This window comes from Mus caroli, unplaced genomic scaffold, assembly GCF_978045245.1.
Source record: "Mus caroli unplaced genomic scaffold, Mus_caroli_1 scaffold_6, whole genome shotgun sequence".
Lineage (NCBI taxonomy): Eukaryota > Metazoa > Chordata > Mammalia > Rodentia > Muridae > Mus > Mus caroli.
Genome location: NW_028227261.1, coordinates 19,616,935 through 19,640,180, shown reverse-complemented (window position 1 = coordinate 19,640,180; position 23,246 = coordinate 19,616,935). Strand labels below are relative to the sequence as shown.

The following is a 23,246-nucleotide window of genomic DNA, read 5'->3' as shown; positions in this document are numbered from 1 at the left end:
TTTAATCATAACTAATAACTTATGAGCCACTAATCTATAACCAAGACATATAAAAACATATTTATACTTTTGAAACTATTTAGAAACAAAAATGAAATGGCCGCATACATTTGCTCATTTAAACCAACCAAAATTTTTAATTTTTCTAGCTGTAACTTCAAGAGAGGAGCACCTTGTCACCTGATGAATCTAATTATCACAAGCACAGAGATTTTTGTAGAACTTGAGAAGCTGCTGGTCCCTATAAGAGCAGCATTTATAATCAGCTCCTAGCAGGACTTCTCTAGCCACACTAGATTCCTAACTACAGGTGCAGGGCTCCAAAGACCAATTAATACTGTTTATTTTATTTTATTTTTTACCAAATTATCCCCAGATAGTCGGAGAGTACTGCTTTTCTCAAAACCCATTCTCTCACATCTCAGGTGTAAACTATCTCTAGTCAGGGTATAAAGCACCTATGAGAATTACCTTTACTTTTCTAGATTTTTACATAGCTCTAAACACATACACAAAAACACATAAAACAGAAACCAACAGATCCAGACACATTCGACCCTTTTTTGTCCTCCACAAGCAGGCAAAAGAATTAGACGATTTTGGAGGGGGAAGCTTCCGCTTCAACAGAACTCGGTCCCTCTGACCAATCCGGAGACGGCCAGGCGTCTCTGGCTCTCCTTACCTCCCAGGGCGTCCCCCGGGGCCACAGCCTGTGGTCCTCCTAGCACGTCTGCCGACCACAGTCCTCCGGTCCTTACGGCCCAAAAGGACAGCTGCAAATACCGACCGCTCGCGCATTTCAGACCCCATCACCCCATCGTCTACAAACACCAGTATAATAAACTCAGATGGATCCGAACTCAGACTTCGCCATGCTTCAGAAACATAGGACAAGACACAAACAACCCAACACAACAAGCACATGTTCCAATGTTCGTTTCAGAAAACAGACACTCAAAACAGAGACACTGGCCGGCACACACACAAGAGGGGATCCCCATACCTCCAAGTCGGTTCTCAGATGTGAGGGGTGGTCGCGTTTCCAGGCCAATGCACCAAATGAAAGACCCACAACGTAAGGACTCCCTCACGTTCTGACTCAGGAGAGGTGACACCCCAAAATCACCCACAAGAAACGGTCTTGCTGCAACTGCAAGAGGATTTTTATTCGAGAGCGTTCTCGGGCCCATGGTCATACACCACGCAGGGGTAGAGGACCATGGCGCCCTGAGTAGCTGAGTAAGGGGGTATTTAAAGGAAGAAACCACAATTCATGGAGGTGGGGAGGGTGTTGTTGGAAAATACCAAAAATACCAGTTAAGAGTCACAAGGAAGTATAAAGTCACAAGTGTCAGGTTATCTCTCAAGACAGTTTCTAAGAGCCCCTAACAATCTAAGAGCCCCTAAAGATAGCACATTTGCATTGCAGGTTCCAGTAATGGTCAGGGTGCCATTCTTTGAATTGAACCCAGGAAGCGGGTAGGTGGAGGAATGTCGCTATCTGTTTTATGACCAGTACCTGGAGCACTAAGCCACAAAGGCTACACTCCCAAGCCTGGGCCCAAAAGCCTCGAATTTTGTTTTTACTTTGCTATACTTTTTTAATACTTCTTCAGTATCAGAGCATTCCCCTTGTTTATCATTTTTTTATCTGACAGATTAGAAAAAATAATCATACTTAGTTCTTATAGATTTCTGAAGTGAAGAGTTTTTATTGTCTTGTAATTTCTGTGTGCATATACATTATTTGTCTTTTACATATTTGTATTGGGCTAATATTTGAGTTTTTTGCAAGAGCAAAAAATATGTTAAATATGTTAAAGGCATTCCTTGACATATGGTTTACTTTGGTTTTTGTTGCTGTGACAAAATACTATATAGGCTGGGTAATTTATAAACCATAGAAGGTTGTTTCGTGATTCTGAAGGCAAAAAAGCCCTAGAACACAGTGCTCCGGGCTCAGGCCTTCCTTTATCATTCCAATGCGAAGGTGAATGGGAAGGAAGAGGTAGCAAGAAGGAGGAGGGTGGGCAGGTGGGCAAGCAGCCCTGAGGGAGAGTGTGCATTCATTAACAGACCTACTGATTGCTTGATGGGTTTTTGTTGTTTGTTTGGTTTTGGTAGAAGACATGATCTATTTTGCCCTGTCTGGACTAGAATTCACTTTATAAACTAGGCTGGCCCCAAACTAACAGATGTTGAAACTAAGGGTGATTGATACCACACTGGGACCTAAGACCATTCTTATTGTCTTGAATATATCAGGAGCCCTTGGGAGTCCAGCAGTCAGGCCCTTCTCTGGCTTTGCAGCTGTGTTGGCCATTACACTTCTAGCAGGAAACCTCACACATGCATTTCTTATTTTGTGTTTGTTTTGTTAATGGCAGAGTCTAGAACTCACTATTTACACTAGGCTGGCCTTCTGCCTCTGCCTCTATGCCTCTCAGTCTAACTTCTCCTCAGTGATTTATGTGGGGGCTTGGCTTTAATACAGCCCTTTCCTGATCCAAGACAGCACAGGTAGTTCATGTATCATGGTCTCTGCCCTGTGCTTCTGCTGAGAAGCCCTCCTTCATTGTCTCTGCATGGCTTTTGCTGCGCCCAGGTTAGGAAGTGATGGGTTGTAGCGTTGTTCCATATGGTGTCAGCAAAACTTTGTCCTTAGTTTCCATAAAATTAGTTATGTTCCAGCATCTCAAAGTTAAAGATGGAACTCATGGGCCTTTTCTCCCTCCCTCATACATCCCAGACACCAAGTCTTCCTGTCTTCTTTCACCCTCCTGTCTCCACAGAGCTTCCTAGTGTGTCACAGACCTGTACTAGGTAAAATTCACTCATGGCCCTCGTCACATCCTGCACACTGACTGCATTAATCTTACAAACTGTATCCTATTTTCTCTTCCCTCCCGGTGAATCCTCCACAAGCAGTCAGAATTAATCTTTACTTTTAAAATTCTAAACATTCATTTATTATTTTGTATGTAGGAGTGGTTTTCCTGCATGTGTGTATTTGTGTGTTGTGTCTGATTTCTGCCTGTGGAGGCCAGGAGAAGACATCAGATCACCTGGGACTGACGCTACAGCTTCTTCAGGAGCACCCGGGCTTTAACAGCCGAGCGCATTTCTGAAGCAGAACTCTGATTTTGTTCCATTGCTATCCAGGCCGATCATTCACTTCATAGTCTTCTGCTCAGAGACCCTGAGTGAACTTGCTTTCTGCACTCCACTTGCCAAGGGGCTCCCATTCACATCCCCCCTCCTCAGCGCAGGCTCACTGTATGCCCCAGATGCAGCCTCTCAGACAATAAGACCCCAACTGTGCTGCCTTTGAACACATTTTAGCCCTCCAGTGTCACATTTACAGCCAGGTGGAGCCAGTGCGTAGTCTTTGTGCTCCTTGTCTTGGTATTTATTTCCTTTGACTGGATGTTAGGTCCATTCCGTTCTGGAGAATTTGTCTAAATTCCAGTGTTTTGTTCACAGTTCACACAGATAAAGAACTGTCTGTGAGTCTGTCTGTCCATCCGAAGTATGTTTTCTTTCTTTCTCATTGCATCTTTAAAATTAAATTATTTTGCTATTTGTCTTGGGTGTTTCTCAGTGAAGGCCATACTTGTTTATGTTCGTTGGACCTATGCATATTAAATATGGGAGACATTTTATATGAGGATTCCTTATGTTATTTGCACATGACTGTTGGAAGCCTTTGCCTTCTTCTCACAGGTAGTAGGGTGGGCACGAGCTGTTAGTATTTGTATTTCAAGTTTTATTGCCCTGTCTTCTCTGATACTGTGAGTCTGCTCTAGTATATAGGATTCATGGCCCCACCACCCACACAGTTCTCACAAATGAATGTATTGGGTTATTTTCTAGATTTCCTCTACTCCAGCTATTTCAGAATCTTCCAACATTATAGACTAGTCAAGACCTGGTTGGTGCGCCCTGAGCTGCTCTTGCTAAAACCCTCTGCTGGGACACTGTTGAGTAGTCACTCTTTCTGGACAGAAGCAGCGGCTGAATTGTGCAGAGAAGCATGAAGAGCAGTTCTACAATCCTGCTGCTTTGCCCACAGTCCAGTTGGGAGCTCAGGCCGTCCTCAAACTATGCGGTCTCAGAAGTGCAGGGGCAGCTGCACTCAGCCATGCTGGCCACCTACTATGAGACCCTCCGGTGCTTTGTGGCTATTGTCTGTCTGCTACATTATGAGACAAGCTAACCGTGCAGGCTGTGCTTGAATCTATGGCAGGCCTCCTGTCTCAGCCTCTTTTGAGTACTGGAATCCGGGCTGAGCCACAATCCCTGGGTTAAGGTGTTTAAGGAGGAGTGAATTCCTCTTGTACTTGGGAAGAATCTGTTCTTTGCTCCCAAGTCCTCAGTAAGAGTGATCCTCCTAACCAGAGTTTAGAAAGTAATTTCCTGTGTGTTCTTGGAAGCTCTTCATGCCCTGATTTAGATTCCCCTTTTACTGTGTTTGAGTCTGTGGGTCTCTGTGTGTTTCCTCCTAGCAGTGAGGACCTGCATCTTATCAAGGTTTAACAGGATGGAACTTAGCATTGGCACACATTGTAAACTGTTGAAGCATTGAGGAGAGATTGCTGACTTAGTCCTAATCTATTGTGATTATCTGGCATCTTTATGGTTTTGTATTGTTGCTTCTGGCACTCTTTGGGGACAATTTTTTTTCATTCCTACCTACTTGAGGTAAGGAGTATGGGATTCTGCGAGTGTGTCAATGTATTTATTTCATTTCTGCTGGAAGTCATTTTCTTTGTGTGTTTCCAGATGTTCCTATTAGAGTCTGCATTTAATGTACTTCCTGATTTTTATGACACATTAAGTGAACCAATTCATGATATTCATGGTTTAGGAACACAGGGTACACCCCTGTTCTGCTCGTGGTGATTAAATTGAGATTATGCCAGATTAAGACTAATAAAGAACAAGATTAAAGTATTTCTATGTTAGTATTGTCATTTTCTTCATATTATGTAATATGAAGTGTTCAAGGTGACAGTAGTACAGACCCTTTAGTTCTTGCTCACCCAGCTGAGCCAGGGGCAGCATTTCCTCATGATTTACACAGTAGGTGGCAGGGCCTTAAATTCATGCTTACTCATGACACACTCAGCTGTGTGCTTGTATACGTGTGTTCATGCCAGTGTGCGTGTGTGCAGCTAAGTGTGAATTTGTACGTTTGTGCAAGTGGCCATCATGTGAGGGTGTGTGGAGGTCTGAAGACAGTGTTGTGTGTTTTCTCATGATCAGCATTCATCTTTATTTTTGTTTTCTTTTTAGTAAATTTTTTCATATATTTTAATCATACTCTTTCCCATTTCTTACCCCCACCTCCCTATCCACCAACTTCATTCATGCTTAAGTTTGCATGTGCTCTCTCTGTCTGTCTCTGTCCTGTCTCTCTCTCTCTCTCTCTCTCTCTCTCTCTCTCACACACACACACACACACACACACACACACACATTTGGTTTCAGACCTGAGACAAGGGGCTGAGGTGCATATTTTACACATCACTGCAGACCTGGCCTCCAGTTCTCCCAGCATCCCTCAGTTCCTACCTGGCATCCCCTGCATGCAATCCTGAATTTATCAGGGCAGAGGTTGGGCTGCCCTTTTCCCAGAGGTTCCTCCCTATGTAATCCTGACATCATCATCATTATTTTAAGATTTATTTATTTATCTCATTTATTGTAGCTGTCTTCAGACACACTAGAAGAGGGCATCAGATCCCATTGCAGATCATTGTGAGCCACCATGTGGTTGCTGGGAATTGAACTCAGAACCTCTGGAAGAGCAGTCAGTGCTCTTAACCAGCAACCCCAGCTTAACCAGCTCTCTCCAGCAACCCCCCCCTTAATTTTTTTATTTAAAGATTTAAATATGAAAGAGCATTGTAACTGTCTTCAGAAACCCCAGAAGAGGGCATCAGATCTCATTGTGATCCACGATGTGGTTGCTGGGATTTGAACTTAGGACCTCTAGAAGAACAGTCAGTGCTCTTAACCTCTGCGCCATCTCTCTAGCTCTTATCACTACATTTTGGTTTCTCACTCTTCTCTTTATGGGTGAGCTCTTTCTCCTCCTCCCCCCATCCTGTACCCTCCCCCCATCCCTCTAAGGCCACCCCCCCCCCCCAGCCTCTATCCTTGGGGCCAGTGAACTTGCCCAAGAGCACCTTCCCAGTAAACCTGCCTTTAATCTAATCTAATCTGATTTAATTTGGCTGTTTTCACCGGCAGTGGAGAAGTTACCCATCGCCCTGCCCCTTCCCTCCACCAAAAATGGGGTTCATATGTGTCTACTTCTGAGCAACTTCCACATAGATGCTGAGCTCTGTGGGAAGGGGTTTGATGAAGACATCCCATTTAGAGCTGAGTGTCTGGAGTCTCTCACTCTCTGCTCTTTGTCCAGCTAAGAGACTTTGTTTCCTCTCCTGTCTACTGCAAGAGGAAGCGCCTCTGAAGAGGGCTGAGCCAAGCACTGGTCTGTGGCCATAGCTCTTTGTTCTTAAGAGTCCTTCTGTTGCTTTGTTCAAGAACCGCAGCCGCACATGCTCCCTCAGGGCCTATGTATGGGCATCTAGGTTCAAGTTCTTGGTGACTTTAGCAATTTTAGGTATGGCTCTGTCTCAGAATAGACCTTAAATCCAATAAGAAAGTGATTGATTATTCAAATTATCACACTGTCTGCCTTTTTCTTTGAAACATGGTTTCAGTGAACCTGAAGTTGATGTATTAGGTAAGGCTGGCGAGCCAGTGATCTACCAGTGTGCACTCTGTCCCCACGCTGAGAGCATGGCAATGCCCTCTGGTGCTTTTCCACGGGCTTTAGGGTCCTGATGTGTGGATAGGATAGCTTCCTGCACCTCCCCCTCCCTCCCTCTCCCCCTCCCCCTCTCTGTAATCTCTCACTGAACCAGTCAGCTAGGCTGGCTGAGCAAGGACTAATGTGCTCTGCCTATCTGCTGCCTCCCTCACCTGACCATGGAGTTACAGGTGACGCTTCCACACCTGCCTTTTCCACAAGTGCTCGGGTCTTTACGTCTGTGTGACACACGGCTTTACTAAGTGACACATTTCTCTAACCTCCCTTTCTGAAGACTCTGCTTCCTAGGGCTGTTAATTCTTAAATGTCTGTAGGGCTAGTGATCGGACTGCTCCTCTGCAATGCTGGAGACCCGCACCAGGTTCCCAGCCACAGCCAGGCTGAGACTTGTAGACTGTTTGAGGGCATGTCTTCAAAGCTAGCTGGGCACTACAGGAAGAGCTTGTATTAAGCAAGCGAATAGTAGTTATTTCTTTCATATGGCTTTAAGGCATTTTAGATGGACTTCTGGTATTTAGAGATTCATGGGTCTGTCTACGTAGCTGCTTACCACCCTAAGCCGTTTATGTGATACTTGTCAACCCAGGTATTAAGAAGAAGGGTCCTCACCTGACCTTCTGACAAGCTGTAGTCCGTGGTATTCTCTTTAATAAACAAAGCATACAAAGTTTTCTTCTGTGTGTAGTTAAATGTTTATTAAAACACTAAATAACTTGGATTCTTTTCCTTTTTATCTCTCTTTGGCCCATAGAATTGAACAGAATCAACATTTTAAATTTGGACTCTGAGGCCTTCCTAATTTCCTATTTAATATGTGTTTCCCCAGAAACTCAAGGACTCAGGATAATTGTGGCAGTTTGCATTTCTTTCTCTGTGGTTCAAAATAAAAATAGCGACTTTATCTTTCCTCTGTTTTAGTAGCCATTATGGAGAAATAATTGTGCAGTGTGAGCAGTGTGACGGAGTAATACATTTGCAAAGCTGTGGCATTGTCTCCTTTCTCATGATACTTTACCCTCTGCACGTACAGCTGTGTATAAATTACATCTTGCACACCCTAGACAGCAGTGTTATTTATCATCTATTATAAGTGATCTTTCACATTTATAGTTCCACTTTTTCTCCCCAAGACAGGATTTCTTTTCGCAGTCCTGAACTCAGTCTGTAGACCAGGTTGGCTTCAAACTCCCGAGAACCACCTCCTCTGTCGTCCTAGTACTGGGATTAAAGTACTTAATTAACTAAAGTGCTAACTAGTTGTACTTTAAGAAGTTTAAGACATGTAACTGAAAGTAGTTTTTGCTAGCCCTCCCCTTTAAGTAGCCCCTATCTTAATCATCCTGCACTGCCCCCTCCCTGCCTGTAGTAGGAAAGAAAGGTTTCTAGGGCAGTTTCTGTAGAATTCAGTAGAAGATACCAAAATGGGCCTTCGCCCTCGGGAGATGTTGCTTTCTTCTGTGGCTTTTGTGTAACTGTGCATCTGTGCACCTGCCTGGAGCACCTATCCTTCCTTGTGTTGCTGTTCGCTCTAAGTTGCACAATGGCTCTAGTTTCCTCAGCCTGCTTACTCCAGGTTTAGCAGGCATTTTTTAGTACCAGAGAATGGCCAAATATAAAATGGGAGTTTCCCCTGTTGTGAGAAGCCAGAGCTTTGGCTTGCTTTTCAGATTCTCCAAAGCTTCCACGGTGCTGGCTCCATAGTGAAGGTGGCAGGGACCTCAGCTACTTTGCACATTGCAGTCCATCGGAGAGCTCAGCGGCTGTGGCAGCCATCAGGGCCTCTCCACACGCTTGGCTCAGTCAGTCACTGGATAGCAAACGCTTGTGTGCTTGGTCTGCCCTCTGCGGGCAGATGAAGTGCTTTGCTCAGGATTTTACAAGGAGAGCTGACAGAACTTTTAGCCAGTCTGGGAGGATGTTGAATCCTGTCCCGCTGTGGCAGCCATGACTGCTGTAGTGGAGCTTGAGGCAGGAAGGGTCACTGGAGTGGCTGTGTGGGTGCTTGTGCTGTCTTCTCTGCCGTGCCGTGGTTAATAGTAATCGTCTCTTCTCCTCCCTCCCCGCTGCCTCTGTCCTCCTCTCCCCTGTTTTTATTCAATTGCCCTGTATACACCCCCACCCCACTTTCCTTTCAATTTTGTGACCTCTCGCCCCCTCTGCCTCCCCTCCTTGCTTGGCTTCCATGTTGCTAGTTTTTATGTTTGCGTGCTCATTATCACCCTTTTTTGTACTTCAAATCCCAGCAGCTGCCCAGCCAGGTCCCTGAGCACAGCCCTGTGGTATATGGGACTGTGGAGAGCGCTCATCTTGCTGCCAGCACCCCTGTCACTGCAGCTAGCGACCAGAAGCAAGGTTTGTGTATGACTGTTTCCTCCCTCTAACTTTAGTCTCTTGTATAATGACATTGCTCACGGTGTCCCGTCAGACACCCGAGGGTTACTCTGACTGCTCTGTAGCAAATCTAAGGTAGAAAGTGAGCTTGTACGAAGGGAGGGGAAGGGTCTTGCATTGCACCTGCCTTGCTGTTGCTATCTATGTGTGAGGAAACACTTAGCCTGAGGAGAGTAATCAAAGCATATATCTCTATATATGGATTTACAAGAGCAGCACAGATGTGTATTTTCACCATTCCATGGGGTAGTTGCTATTTCTCAGAAAAGATAACATGTTTCCTATAAGCCTGAGGCACCAGACCCCATGAGAGAGCAAGGAGCTGAAGAGAGCTCTGGAAGCAGACAGGGGCCCTGGCTGTGATGTCCTGCTGGGGCCCCCACCTGGGCCTTGCAGTTTTTTCTACCAGGATTAGGGGTCTGGGGAGGACTCTCCCACCCACGTGTAAATGACAGCTTTTCCTCCATCATTGCTGATGCAGGAACAGTGTCCAGGCTTCTGTTACTGAGCAGGGCACAAGCTGCCATGTGCTTATCGAAAGCAAATACGATGCCTTTTGAAGAAAAAAGCTGATCCTTAAAAGTGAGAAGTGGTCTTTCCTTTCCTGACTGATGGATTTCGCTTTGCCTTTGTGGAGCTTGTGTCCAGTGCTCAGTAGGAAAAGGGAGCAGGAGCAGGCAGTTGCTCTCTTCTGCTTCTGGCTTCACTCCCCAGTGGGCAGACACCATTGTATGCTCTTTGAGGTCTCCATTCATCAGGTCTACTACAGCTAGCTTTTGGGGTGTTGGTTGAAGTTGGGGTTTTTTGATGGTGGTTGTTGTTGTTTTGTATTTCAAGACTGGATTTCTCTGTGCAGCCCTGGCTATCCTAGAACTTTTTAAATGTTATTGCGGATACTGGGAATGGTCCTTAAAATATAAGTATGTGAGCAAATGCTCTTAATTTTAGCATGATTCCTTTTTTATGCTTTTTTTTTTTTTTTTTACTTTTTCAAAGGGTTTTGTTTCACACAAATTAATTACATTCAAGCTTTTTGAAAAGCTTGTTTGTTGGTTGGTGGTTTTGTTTAAACAAAGTCTGAATACTGTAGCTTAGGCTGGCCTGGACCTTGTATGTAGCATGAGCAGGCCTCTAATTCTTCAGCCTCCTGAGAGCTGTGATTACAGATAGGAACCTCCACACCTGCTGATTTCAGTTTTCCCACAATATACTGTGAAATACAAGACCCTCCCTCTCCATTGAGTATTGACAGTAGCATTAAACCTTTATAAGATAATTTCAAACCAAAAGATAAAAAACCCTTAGCTGGCTTGCTTTTAATGACTGTCACCTCTGCAGCAGTCAGACATGTAGAAGGTTTATGTGTGCTCAGTGCTGAATTCTAGGTACCAGAGCCATTGGCCTTGCGGAGGGTGAGGTAGGTTTGGAGGAAACTGCTTTTTATCTCCAATGATTAAAGCACTTTCAAAAAGAAAAGTTTGAAACAGGATCTGGTTTTGAAGTCATTTGGTAACTCGCTATATATACCCAGAACTGAGCTCAGGTTTGTGACGTCCTGCCTTTAGTATTGTAGCGGTGTGCTGCTATGCCCGGCAGTAAGACATTTGAAGCAAACATTCTTGTATGATTTTACTCATAGTGATGAATAGTCTTTAGTAGATTTTCTTTAAAATTTTCGTGCACTTTTGTACAGATGTAATCCAGCCGGGCACACTGAGTGTATCTGCACAACTCTGTTGAATACATCTTCTTTGCATACTACTTCCACAACGAGGCTTCGTTATAAAAACATCCATATCATACTAGGGAATAAGAGTTCAGACCAGCCTGACAACATTATTTGAAGTTGTTTAGGGAAGAAGACTGCTCAAATTTTAAAAATATGAAATATTTCTATTTTGACACTATTAGGTCTATATATATTTTCAGGAAGGGAAAATGGAAAATTCTATAATCCCCTTAGCTGCTTTCATGTCTTATAAGAAATTTGAATTAACAAAACAAATTTTCAGGCTGCTATACAGGTGTGGATGGATTGGCAAATGTTTTAGACTGTCTTGAGAGTACTGTGTTTTGAGTACTGTGTTTTAAGTACATATGAGAGCGCCAATGGGCAGCCCTTTGTGACTGAAGTAGTTGTCACATCGAGGAAAATTTCTTGGGGGTTCTCATAGATTGCCAATATGTGAAGTGATTTTCAGACTAGGTGGGCTTTTGTTTGGGGTTTGAAGTGTGGCCTCCCGAAGCCCAGGCTGGCCTCTAGCCCCATCTGTCGCTGAGTATTACTTTGAACTCATGATTTTCTGCCATATGTCCTGGGTTCTTAAATTAGAGATGTGTACCACCTCTCCCAACTCCTGTGGTGTTAAGGATGGAATCCTGGGTGTCACTCCTGCTAGGCAGGTTTCTCACCCACTAATGCACCCCAGCCTCAGGGGCTCTTGCAGCTGTGTGCTGCTAGTGGTTGTAACTCAAATGCTGCTAGAAAGGGCTCTTGAGGTAGGAGTTTTTATTCTGTTCTTTTTTGATTATGCATTTTTCTTTATGCTTACTTTTCAGACATGAAATACCTTTTAGGGTAAGTGTAGAGAGATGCACTTACTTAAAGACTTGTAAGCTGGGTGTGCTTGCACACAGCTCTGGGCAGAGTCTGACCTTGTCTACATGCAGAGTTCTAGGCCCGGGACTGCACTGTTATTGTACCCCAGACAGTAATATGTGCTCTGCCCTGTTGGTTGGTTTTCTGTCTTGTCAATGGGTCTGTCACTGCTGAGGTCTTAACTGATAACAAAATGTCCTTCCTGCTGGCCTGCTCACCCCTGAGTAGAGAAACATGGACCAGAACTGATCTCTAAGCCTCAGTTTCCTCTTTTGTAAACCATGAACACAGTAAGTAAGTAGTCTATCCTGGGGAGGGGTAAGAAGTGAAGGGAATGATCCTGCCGGGCCGTTAGCCCACCTTGTGCTGTTATTCCACTGCTGTCTCAGGACCCAGCACGTGAGCAGATGTGTTTAGTGTTGTATGCGGACAGTGACACAGTGTTTATAAAGGGAAAACTATGAAATGCATGAGGAACTTGGCTTGGTGTTCACATATGACAGCAGAGAGCACGAAGGCTTTTCTCTTCCTTGAGAGAGACTTGAGCCAGTGCAGCACAATGCTTCCAGGGTCCAGGTCGTCAGGAGAGGTGGACACGGCAGTCCCTATAGTCGTCAGTCTTCATATTTTTGGGAGGAGTTTGCTCTGCATTCAGAAATGGCATCTGTTGTTACTCTGCCCTGAGCCAGCTGGGGTTCTCTTGGCATTCAGGGCAGGCGTGCCCCTCAGATAGAGGATGCTGCCAGTCTTGGCCTCTTCCTAGTAAAGTGCCATGGCACCTGCTTGATGATCATGAAACAGTCATAAGCACTGTCTAGGCCACTGGTTGGTCATTCTTACAATAATGATAATCCATTATAGAAACTGGATCAGCAAAATGAAAGAAAAATATGTGTCTCCCACAGTTAGACATGTAGAAGCAACTGCAGGAGTAGCTTTTGAAGTTACCAAGTGGACCCATGTGCTGTGTGTGGCCTGGGTAGCAGACCTAAAAGGTGGGGGAGTTTCTCAGAGCTATGTAATAAATAAATATCCACTAAACAAGATCAACGAAGAACACATGTGTATAATGAACGCGTATGGTTCCCATGAATTTTTTATCTGCCCTGCCACTTAACCTGAGAAGATTGGAGTTGAGCATTTACTGCTAGGATAATGAGAAAGGTCAGTCTTGTAGCTAGATGCCTTAGCTCCCATCCCGGCACTTAGAGTGAATTCTGAAGCTGGTAAGAGCTCGCCTTAGCATGGTGATACGTCAGCTCTGCTTTGCTCTGCCCTACGTGGCCGTGTTCTCGCTCGTTCACAGACTTTACATTGCTGGAGTCATTTTCATGGGTGCGGCTGCATTGAGAGGAGAGTCTCTCAGTTTTAGAGAACTGGACACGTAAGGACGCCCGCAAGCTGGGGACATCAGGGAGCTCCCTCTCACAGTGACTCCCATGTTCTTAACCTGGACGCCAAGAACTCAGTTGATTAGCACTCCTTTTTCTTTATGGTTATCATTTTCTACTTTTTCTTCTTTTCTCCATACACAGATTATGTTTCTACACACGCACACGCACACACACACATACATACATGTTTCCCATGAGTTAAAGTCCAGTGGTTGCTTTAGTGGCTCCTTACCTTGGTTCCCTTTGAGGAAACCTATGACTTTGTTTCTACACTGCTGCCGGTTTTGGTTAGAACCTTTTCAGTGAAAGGAGAGTTAATTTGGAAACTACCGTTCATGTCAAAGTGCTTGGGGAGTTTATAATAGTTTGGCTTCTGATTATTGGTCTTCATACTGTTGTACCTGGATAGTAGTGTGCCCCTACTAGAAAAATAGTCGCAGGAAGCAAGGTAGAGAAGAGGTGGGAGCCGGGCGTGGTGGCGCACGCCTTTAATCCCAGCACTCGGGAGGCAGAGGCAGGCGGATTTCTGAGTTCGAGGCCAGCCTGGTCTACAAAGTGAGTTCCAGGACAGCCAGGGCTATACAGAGAAACCCTGTCTCGAAAAACCAAAAAAAAAAAAAGAGAGAGAGAAGAGGTGGGAGCTGTTTTCTCTTTAAAATGGTTGCGCTCAATTGGGTGGGGTGGCCCACGCCTATAATCCCAGCCTTCTGTAGGCTGAGGCATGAGCACAGGGTACATATAGTAAGGTGAATGGGGAAGATCTAATGTTAGCTTCTATGAGGTCTCCTCTTGTTCTCCTGCCATCACCATATGGCAAACTGTCTTACGCCTAAGCAAGTCTCACGTGTCAGTGTCCTGGAGACCAAGGCCTAGGAAGTGTAACGAGAGACCAACCAGGCCAGTGTCTTTGGAGTCCCATATTTTGGTCCCTTTTCCTCCCATGAGTGTGGGTAAGTGATGGACAGACTTGGCCTAAGGCAGTACTGTGTATTATATGATTCAAACTTATTCTTAAAATATTTTATTTCTTTTCCCCCAGAAGAAAAGCCAAAACCAGATCCAGTGTTCCAGTCTCCTTCGACGGTCCTTAGGCTCGTGCTCAGTGGGGAGAAGAAAGAGCAAGCAGGCCAGATGCCTGAGACTGCTGCAGGAGAGCCCACCCCAGAGCCTCCTCGGACTTCATCACCCACCAGCCTTCCTCCACTTGCCCGGAGTTCACTTCCTTCGCCCATGTCCGCTGCCCTTAGCAGCCAGCCGCTGTTCACGGCTGGGGACAAGTGTGGACTTCCTTCCTCCAAAGAAGAAGATGCACCTCCTGTCCCCAGCCCCACGTCTGGCCCAGCAGCCTCAGGCCCTTCACTAACAGATAACAGTGATATATGCAAGAAACCCTGTATCGTAGCACCTCATGATAGTCAGCTAATTTCTAGTACTCTCCTAATTAATGAAGTGAATGGAGTTGGTGAAAAATTACCAGCCAAGGAGAACACTGTGGGCATGCTGAGACAGGAAGTGCTGCCATTGACTCTCGAGTTGGAGATTCTAGAACATCCCCAGGAAGAATTAAAAGTGGAGTGTACGCCGACTCCCATTGCCCCGTCCATGCTGCCTGCCTTCTCCCCAGCTCCTCCGACTCCCCCCACTTCTCCTCCTTGTCCTCCAGTTGTCCTGTCTGCCGCCATTGCTCGTTCTCCGGCTGCTGCCACTGAGGTCCAGAGAGTCGCCGATGAGGGAGAAAGCCTGAGAACTTGCCTTAGCAAGGATGCAAAGGAGATGCAGGACAAAGCGGAGTCAGAATCAGATGGGCAAACAGAAGAGACTGCGGATCCCCAGAACTTACATTCAGGAAGGAGCCCCGCCCCAGGTAAGCTGCTCTGCCCGTGGTGGTCGCGTGCTTGCTGCCGCTGAGGAAGAGCCAGTGGTGGAGTTATTTTTTAATTGGCTACTTTCCTTGACTTCCAGAAACACCGAATGAATGCTGAAATTCCTAGTCTGATTTCTTCAGTGGTGTGCTTGTTTTTTAGTACAGCCTGCAAAAGAGTTACTCCATTGTCTAAAATACACTAAATGCCGCCAAGGTATCTGTTTCTCTGCATTGTTACTTTTGTTTCTTAAACTCATGTCCTCAGCCTTTTGCTCTGTTGCTTCGAAACTAGAATGGAAATCAGCATGGTCTTTCACTTCCAGCCCTGTCTTCTCAGGATTCTAAGCCAGCCAGCCATGTGTAACTGAGTCCTGGATGGAGAACTGGTCAGGGAAATTGCCCGCAGAGTTACAATTCCTCTTGAAGAGCAAAGCCCCCTTTGGTTAGATTCTTTAATGTCTCACTTTTTCTTTGAAACGTTTCACTGATAGTGTACACCGGTAACTCCAGCACTCTGGACGTGGAGGCAGGAGGGCTCGGTCACTCTTGAATTTGAGATTGCTCTTTCTGCAAAGTGACATCCAGGCTATCTGGGCTGTGTAGAGACAGACCCCTGTCTCGGTTAGACTGACAAGAAAGTTTTATTTTCCTTTTAAGTTTTTTTCTAGTCACTTCTTCCTCAAGTCAGTTTTTTCTTTTTTTAGTAATATCACCTAGGATCAGATGGGTCTGATGACTAGATTCTTTTTTTTAATCAATTAAAAAAATTTAAGATTACCTTATGTGTATGACCGTTTGCTTCTGTGTGTGTGTGTGCGCGCATGCGTGATACCACATACACGCTTGTGGTGAGAAAACAAGTCAGACCCCCTGGGGCTAGAGCTACACATGGCTGTGAGCTGTCGTGTGGGGCTAGAGCTACACATGGCTGTGAGCTGTCGTGTGGGGCTAGAGCTACACATGGCTGTGAGCTGTCGTGTGGGGCTAGAGCTACACATGGCTGTGAGCTGTCGTGTGGGGCTAGAGCTACACATGGCTGTGAGCTGTCGTGTGGGGCTAGAGCTACACATGGCTGTGAGCTGTCGTGTGGGGCTAGAGTTACACATGGGTGTGAGCTGTCGTGTGGGTGCCAGGAAATGGACCCGAGTCATCTCTCCAGCATGAAATTATTAAATTTTAGTTCAGAGTTTCAACAGTTTTAACCCCCAAGTTTTCCTGGATCTTACTGGTCTGATTCTTCGGAGAGTGACCCAGAATAAGTAAACACTACCTTGTCCAAGTTGGCACAAGCCTTCCTCTGCACCTTGTCCGGTGCTGTGTAGGTTGTCTTTGGTACATGTAGCAGGTGAGTTGTTTACAAATGAGCATTCTCCATGCTAGAGAGGCATGTATTTCAGTATGCATCATTTCCCAGGGCTGTAAACATCAGGTTGCCTCTTGTTTTTTCCTGATAGTTTAGCTGAGAAACTATTTTTACTAAGTTTATCTTGATAAATTGTGGGTCAGGAAGCGCCTCACCAAGCTTCAAGTAGCTCAAGTTCTGCTTGGATCTTCATGGGGCACATCTGCTACGCTGTTTGAGGCCAGGCAAGTGTGAACTACTGAATAGCTGGATCTGATGACTATGCAGATGTGTTCAGAGTAACCTCTTTCCACAGACCCATTGCTAACACACCTTCTTCCAGACAGCCTGTTGAATTGTCCCTATCTAAAGCCCTGGCTTTTTCCTTTGTACACCGAAGCCTTCAGTACTGCTTCTAAGGTCTTGAAAATACACATTCTTCCCTAACTAGTGCAAGAAAATGCACAAACTCATTTTCTTCAGCATACATCTTTCATTATTTTTTTCAAGACTTATTCTTGGTCATGAAGAGGAATTGTGAGAGAATTTACTGTCATTTCATGTCCATCAGTTGTGTGTGGTGGTTAAAAGAAGCCGATGTGGTGGTACATGTTTGCAATCCCCAAAGTCAGGAGGCTGATACAAGTAGGTAGCTACTAGTCAGAGCTTAGCCTGGGGTACAGAGCAAGTTCTCAGTCAGCTAGGGCTTGTTATGTTAACAAGACCCTGCCTGCCTCAAAACAAAACAGAACCAAGAAAAGGTGTGAGGGGTCATCTCATAGAGATCACAGTCTTTTGGGGCTGTTTTTACAGGAGTCTGAGTGTATGTATTGGAGACATCTCAACTATATTCTAGGCTAATGTGGAGATCACTATGTAGCTCAGGCTGGCCTCTAACTCACAGAAATCTTCCTGGCTAGGATCACAGAAGTGAGTCTCCACACCTTTTAATGAATCTTTTCACTCATTGCCACGGCAGCTGTCAAATGTCTGGGCAGTGGGGAGTATGTCTGTCAGCGTGCAGTCAGGCTTGTCATGAAGTTACAGGTCGTCGGGAATCTTCCAGCTTCCTGTCTCAATCTAAGTGCTCAATACTTGCATTGTAGTCTCCAGATCATTTTGTTGTTTCTATAAAGCCTTTTCTCAGGCGTCACCCTTGCTACGGAGACAGTTGTTGCGCCTTCTTTTCCTCATATAATTTGTGTGTGCTAAGATGGACACTTCCAGTGGATAGTTTTGTATATAACTCACTGTTACTCCATCCCCTACTCTGAGCGTGGTGGTGGTGGGGGGGGGGGGGGTTCTGGATGGTTCTCTGACTTCCCACTCTCTTCAAACCTCTCAGGTGTTAACCTACATAAAGGGACTCTGTTGATTGTTTATGATGAAGAATCCTTGGTGAATGGCCTTAGCTGGGTTCTGTCCATCTTACAGTTTGTAGGCCATCCTGCAGGGAAGTCCGGGCGGACATAAGGAGGCACGGACGTGGACGAGAGAGCTGCCTACTGACTTCCTCCTGGCTTGCTCAGTATTTTTTTTTTTCTCTTATGTAATGCCCCACAGGCTAGTCTGATAGAAGCATTTTCACAGTTAAGGGTCCCTCTTTCCAAAGCCTAGCTTGTGTCAGGTTAACATAAAACTAGCTTGCATATAAAGTTAGCCCTGTTGTGTCATGGTGTGTGTGCTGCGTGATTAGATATAGCTTCTCATGGAGATGACTAAACCCAAGCAATACGTTACAGAGAAAAGTAACAGGTCTGTTCTCATGCCTGTGCTGTGTGTTTCAGTAATTGAAATAGGATTCTTTTTATAACATGTGTATCTTCTCAACATGTGTCTGCTGAGCAGTCTGTCGGTAGTTGAGCAATACTATCTCTCCCTTCTAGTAAGGACCTCATTTTTACAAAACTGGGGCTGGGGAGATGGCTCAGTGGTTGAATTTGGGCGCTCTGGAAGAGCAGTCAGTGTTATAGTTAAGGCTTCCACTTACCACCACCAATAAGCGGTGACATCAGTGAGGAACACGGATTGACAGACAGCAGCAGTCCTCGTGCTCCTCGTGTGCAGCCCCGTCCTTGTGTGTTCCTGCCGTTGTTGAGCCCTTGAGCTCCCCCTACTCAGCTCCCTCTTCAGCCTTCTGTCTTACATGAATGTGTCTGTTCATGATGCATGTATTCAACACGCCTTCCTGAAAATATGCTATCTTATATCTCAGGAACTGAGAACCTGGGTCCAGACTTTTTTTTTCTTTTAAGATTCATTTAATGTGTATACATTGCTCTCTTCAGACACACCAGAAGAGGGCATCAGATCCCATTACAGATGGTTGTGAGCCACCATGTGGTTGCTGGGTATTGAACTCAGGACCTCTAGGTCGTCTCTCCAGCCCAAGGCTTGTTATTTTTGAAGCACTGTGGTATTGACTTTGTCAGCCCTCTCAGCAACCCTACCACCACAGAGGAAATGGGACCTTACCTCGGCAGCCTCTTGCTCAGTTTGTGGCGGAACCAGCCTTTATACTCACCTCCTCGGCCTGCTGCCTTGTCTTGTGGTTTTTGATTTTTTGAGAGGAGAGCTTTGTGTAGCCCTCCCCCGGCTGTCCTGGAACTTGCTCTGTAGACCAGAGTGGCCTAGAACTCCGGGAGATCTGCCTTCCTCTGCCTCCTGAGTGTCGGGATTAAAGATATGCACCATTATTGCCTGGCTCAGTCTGCTTCTTAAATGATATCTATGTGTGACTCCTGCAAATCATATAACCTCTAAGGAAATTCCAGACTTCTCTCAGCAAAAAAGGTGCAGTCAGGGTAAGAGGTGAGTGGGGGGGTGGGGGGAGGGTGGGATGTGATGGAAATACTCTACCAATAAAACATGTCAGTCTTGGTTATTTTGAATTCTTTCAGAGGCTCGGGTAGTTCAAGGCCTACATAGTGGGTTCCAGGACAGCCAGAGCTGCACAGTGACACCCTGTCTCAAAATGACCCTCCCATCCTCCCCCCCCCCCCAAAAAAAAATACAGTTTACAAAAACAGATATTGAGAGTTAAGTCAGATGGGATTTCAGAGCTGCCCTATGTCAGTCCTGAGTGCCCAGCTCCCATTGATTCTCCACCCACGTGTGTCCTGTGCATACTACTGAGCACACTGGGAAGGGATTCAAGTGGCAGGCACCCCCACACAATGCTGCCTAGGAATGTTACCCCATGTGACACGACAGCAGCCACTCTTCCAGAATGGCTGTGTTTTCATCATCTTTAACATCGACCTTGAACAGGATTTGAATGGACTGCAGGGTAAGAACTGCTGAGATTATTTCATGACTGAATCATAGTCTTCAGTTTTATGAATGGGAAGAATTTAAGTATTCCTCACAAAGTTGTCGGTTTTCTTGTTTTTGTTTTTGTTTTGGCTGGGGGCAGGCACTTCGGTCTGAAGCTGGAGCGCCATGTGTGGTGCTTACGTTGGCGCCTGCTTACCACCCCGCTGCTTTGTATAATTGTTCTGACATGTATCTGTTCTTAGTTGTGCATATATTTCTAGGTTTATTATGTCTGTGAGGAGATGGAAGGAAAGATGGTGAATGAGAGAGAGATATCAGAGGACAGCCTTCCACTGTGGGTTCAGGCAATGAATTGAAATCTGCAGGCCTTTACAGCCACTGACCCCTCAGGCCAAATATTTGGTTACAGAAAATGTTTTCTTTCTTAGTTTGAGGAACATTTGAGCAATATCATTGACAGTAAGTGGCACTCACATTCTCTGCAGGTCTGATTGACAAAGTGCAGCCTTCCTGGCTACCATGTCCTTTACTAGGTGTTGGGACCAAACCTGGAGTGTCCTGTGCGAGCAGTCCTGTGTTGTCCTGAATTATGCCTCCAGACCCTGTATTTATTTTTAAATAAATTAGAACACCCTTTTGATGTCTCTTCTCAACCATAATTTAGGACCAGAAAAATAATCAAATTTTATACTATCACAAACCCCCCAAGAATCCTGGTGGCCTAACTGGTGTTATTAGACTCATGTCTCTTTTTAGAGTATCTGGGATGAAATTAAATAGTGATCTGATCTCATTTGTTCTGGTGACTTTCATTTGCTCTTCCCACATTATGTATCTTCAGACCTTTGAATGCAGAAGTGACTGAAGTGCCTTTCCTCTGAGGGTTTCCATAGAGACAGGTGTGTAACTCCTGGGATGGGCACGGTGAAGAGCTATGGGACTGGGAGCTCCACGCTGGCCTGCCGAGATTGTGAAGGTCACCTTGAGTAAAGTCCGTCAGCCTGAACGTTGTCGGCCCCAGGTGTGGACTCAGTAGAAAGGGTGGCTTTCCATCTGGGTTTCTGAATTCACGGTGCCCATGTCACTCAGAGATGAAGAGCATCCTAGAGGGCCGCTGACCATGCTTGCTGCGGGCTCCGGGTTACAAGCTGGGGCTGTAGTAATCCATGCCTCTGCATCTGTACCACGTTTACCTTGATGTAAACGGCAGTCAACATGATGGTAAGAGGAGCACTGACAGGCTTGTTAAATTCGAACCCACCTGAGCAGCTGCCCGAGGTGGGGGGGGGGGCTGGGAGAGCATGCTTACGGGCTAGCTGCAGGGACCTGCCTTCTCACTGAGGGCAGAAGTGCCCGATGGCTTGCTCTTCCCTGATGACATGACATACATGCCGTGAGCCAACAGACACACTGCTCACACTGTCCTCCTGTGTGGGTTCCATATCCCACCTTCTACCGATAAGAGATCGGGGTAGAAATGGAGCTGGAGTTCCAAGGAAGGAGCATGGGGACAGAGCCATGTTGTGAAGTGGGGACAGCGAGGTTTGGGTAATTAAGCTCTGGCCTTTACCTCCAAAACTATGCTCTGTTATTAGTAAACATCCTAGTTCTAACATAGGGACAAAGTCTCAACCCTTCTGCCCTTAGATGAATTTTTGATCTTTCCTGGGATTTCAGTAAGCACCTGCTGTTGTCTAGGGCACTGTATTAAATTTAATCAATAAGATCAAACCCTTTCCCCTGTCCAAAAGGCTTAAACTCACAGCACACTTAACCTTGCAGTTAAGCCTTTGTATAGAATAGCAAGGATATAATGAAATGTGGGGACCATTTTTGGCTCAATAGAGCGAGAAATGGACCTGATGCTGACTCAAAAATAGAAGCTAAATTTTCAGCCATTGTGCCTCGGCAGAAAATGAAGCAATGAAGCATCTTGAAGAGGGGCGCCGAAGTGCAGCAGACTAATGGTTTCGCTGTCAAGGAAGTCCTGACTGCTTAGGACTACGGGAGTCTTACACAAGAGTACAGTCAACTGAAATTGTTACGTAAAATAGTCCAGCATAAAGCAGAACTCAGTGCCTGATAGGAATGTAGGCCGAGAGTCTTCAGTATTCTCCGCCACAGATGGCCTGAGGATGGAGGTAAATGGACTTAAGCCTTTGGTCAAATTCTGACTCTGTGGTGGTGTCTGTGCTGCCACCTGACAGGCACTAGAGTGCTCTGACCGGGGACACTCATTGGCCAGCTATTCTACTCATACTGCAGTCAAGTGTGTGTAATGACTGCAGCTGATCTGCTGCCATGGCCTGGGCCAAACAGCTGTTCTCTGGGAACCCCCAGATTCTAAGCTGAGCTTGTGTGAAGAGGCCACAGCCACCACCTAGCTGGTGCTGCTTTTCAGCTTTCAGGAGACCCAGTGCGTCCTTCCTCCTGTTTTCTGACCATGGGCCAGTAGCCGCCTTTCTTTTTCTTCTGTGGCTTTGGTCTATATGGTCTTGGAGTTGAGTCCACAAACTTCTTATTCTAGGTCAAAATTACATTACCTCTTTTGGCCTTTCTCTATATTTGCTTTATAAATAAATTGTCCTAAACAAACAGGTTCTTTTATCAGAGGAAAATTAGATTGTTCTCTTCATAAATTTGCTTTCTCTCTGTAAATGAGTGCATTAGGAGTTTGTTATGGAGAAATGATTTTCCTACAAAACTTAAACTGCCCAATACATTGGTCACATTTTCAAGTTCCCTCAAATATAAATCACATACATTTTCATCACTGTATCTGTTCCAGAAACTAGATGACCCAGAAGGCCTGATTGCAGGAACAGCAGGAAGGTGAGCTGTTAGGATGGATCTTAAGATGGCAGCTGTGACAGATAGCACAAGGCCTGGCACTGTAGATTGACGGATGCTGAAGCAGCACTCCAGGGAGCAAACAGGAGTTTGCCACAGGACACTCGCTCTATCATCGCATCCTTAAGTGCAGGTCAGGGCTTCACAGCCACACGGAGGGACGAGGAAACCGGAGTCCGACCGCCGTGTCTCCGTCAGAACGGAGGAGAGTAAGAGAGAATCTGACTGTTCTGCAGGAAGACCTGACCCTTGTCAATTCCTGATAAAGACTTGTGTGCTTAGAATTCTAATTCAGTTATCATTAAAAATTATCTTAACTCAAAGAAAATCATTTTACAAAGGCTGGGGAAATGGCTCAGCAGGTAAAAGGGCTTGCAGCTTAAGCTGACGACCTGAGCTGATCTCCAGAACCCACATAAAGGTGCTGAGAGAGAGCCACAAAACTGGCCGTGACCTCTTTGTGCGCACACACACACACACACTCTCTGCACGCTTGCTCACACACACACACACATTCTCTCTCTCATAAATAAGTTAAAGTGACTTTTGAAAGTTATTGACTTTTCCTTCTTGGAAATGGGTACACATTTCTATGGGCAAGCCTCAGGGAGCCCACATTTGTTGCCTGTCTGTGGGGTTTGTTTCTTTTTTTTCCTTTTCTGTGGACCTTAATAATCTGCTGTCCATTC

The 23,246-nt window shown here is 45.5% G+C and overlaps 1 protein-coding gene across 30 annotated transcripts in view; it reads left to right on the top strand.

Annotated features, from left to right (window-relative positions):
• The window catches only part of Eif4g3 (eukaryotic translation initiation factor 4 gamma 3), a 212,567-nt gene that overhangs the window by 118,884 nt on the left and 70,437 nt on the right, over positions 1 to 23,246 (top strand). For 24 of the 30 annotated variants that reach the window (XM_085838779.1, XM_085838778.1, XM_085838802.1 and 21 more), the window contains 2 exons: positions 9,085 to 9,193; positions 14,265 to 15,089. In XM_085838779.1, coding sequence (XP_085694905.1) covers positions 9,085 to 9,193; positions 14,265 to 15,089 — 934 coding nt within the window. The remainder of the gene's footprint in view (positions 1 to 9,084; positions 9,194 to 14,264; positions 15,090 to 23,246) is intronic. The other 6 variants (XM_085838780.1, XM_029476719.2, XM_085838788.1 and 3 more) reach the window with 3 other exon arrangements.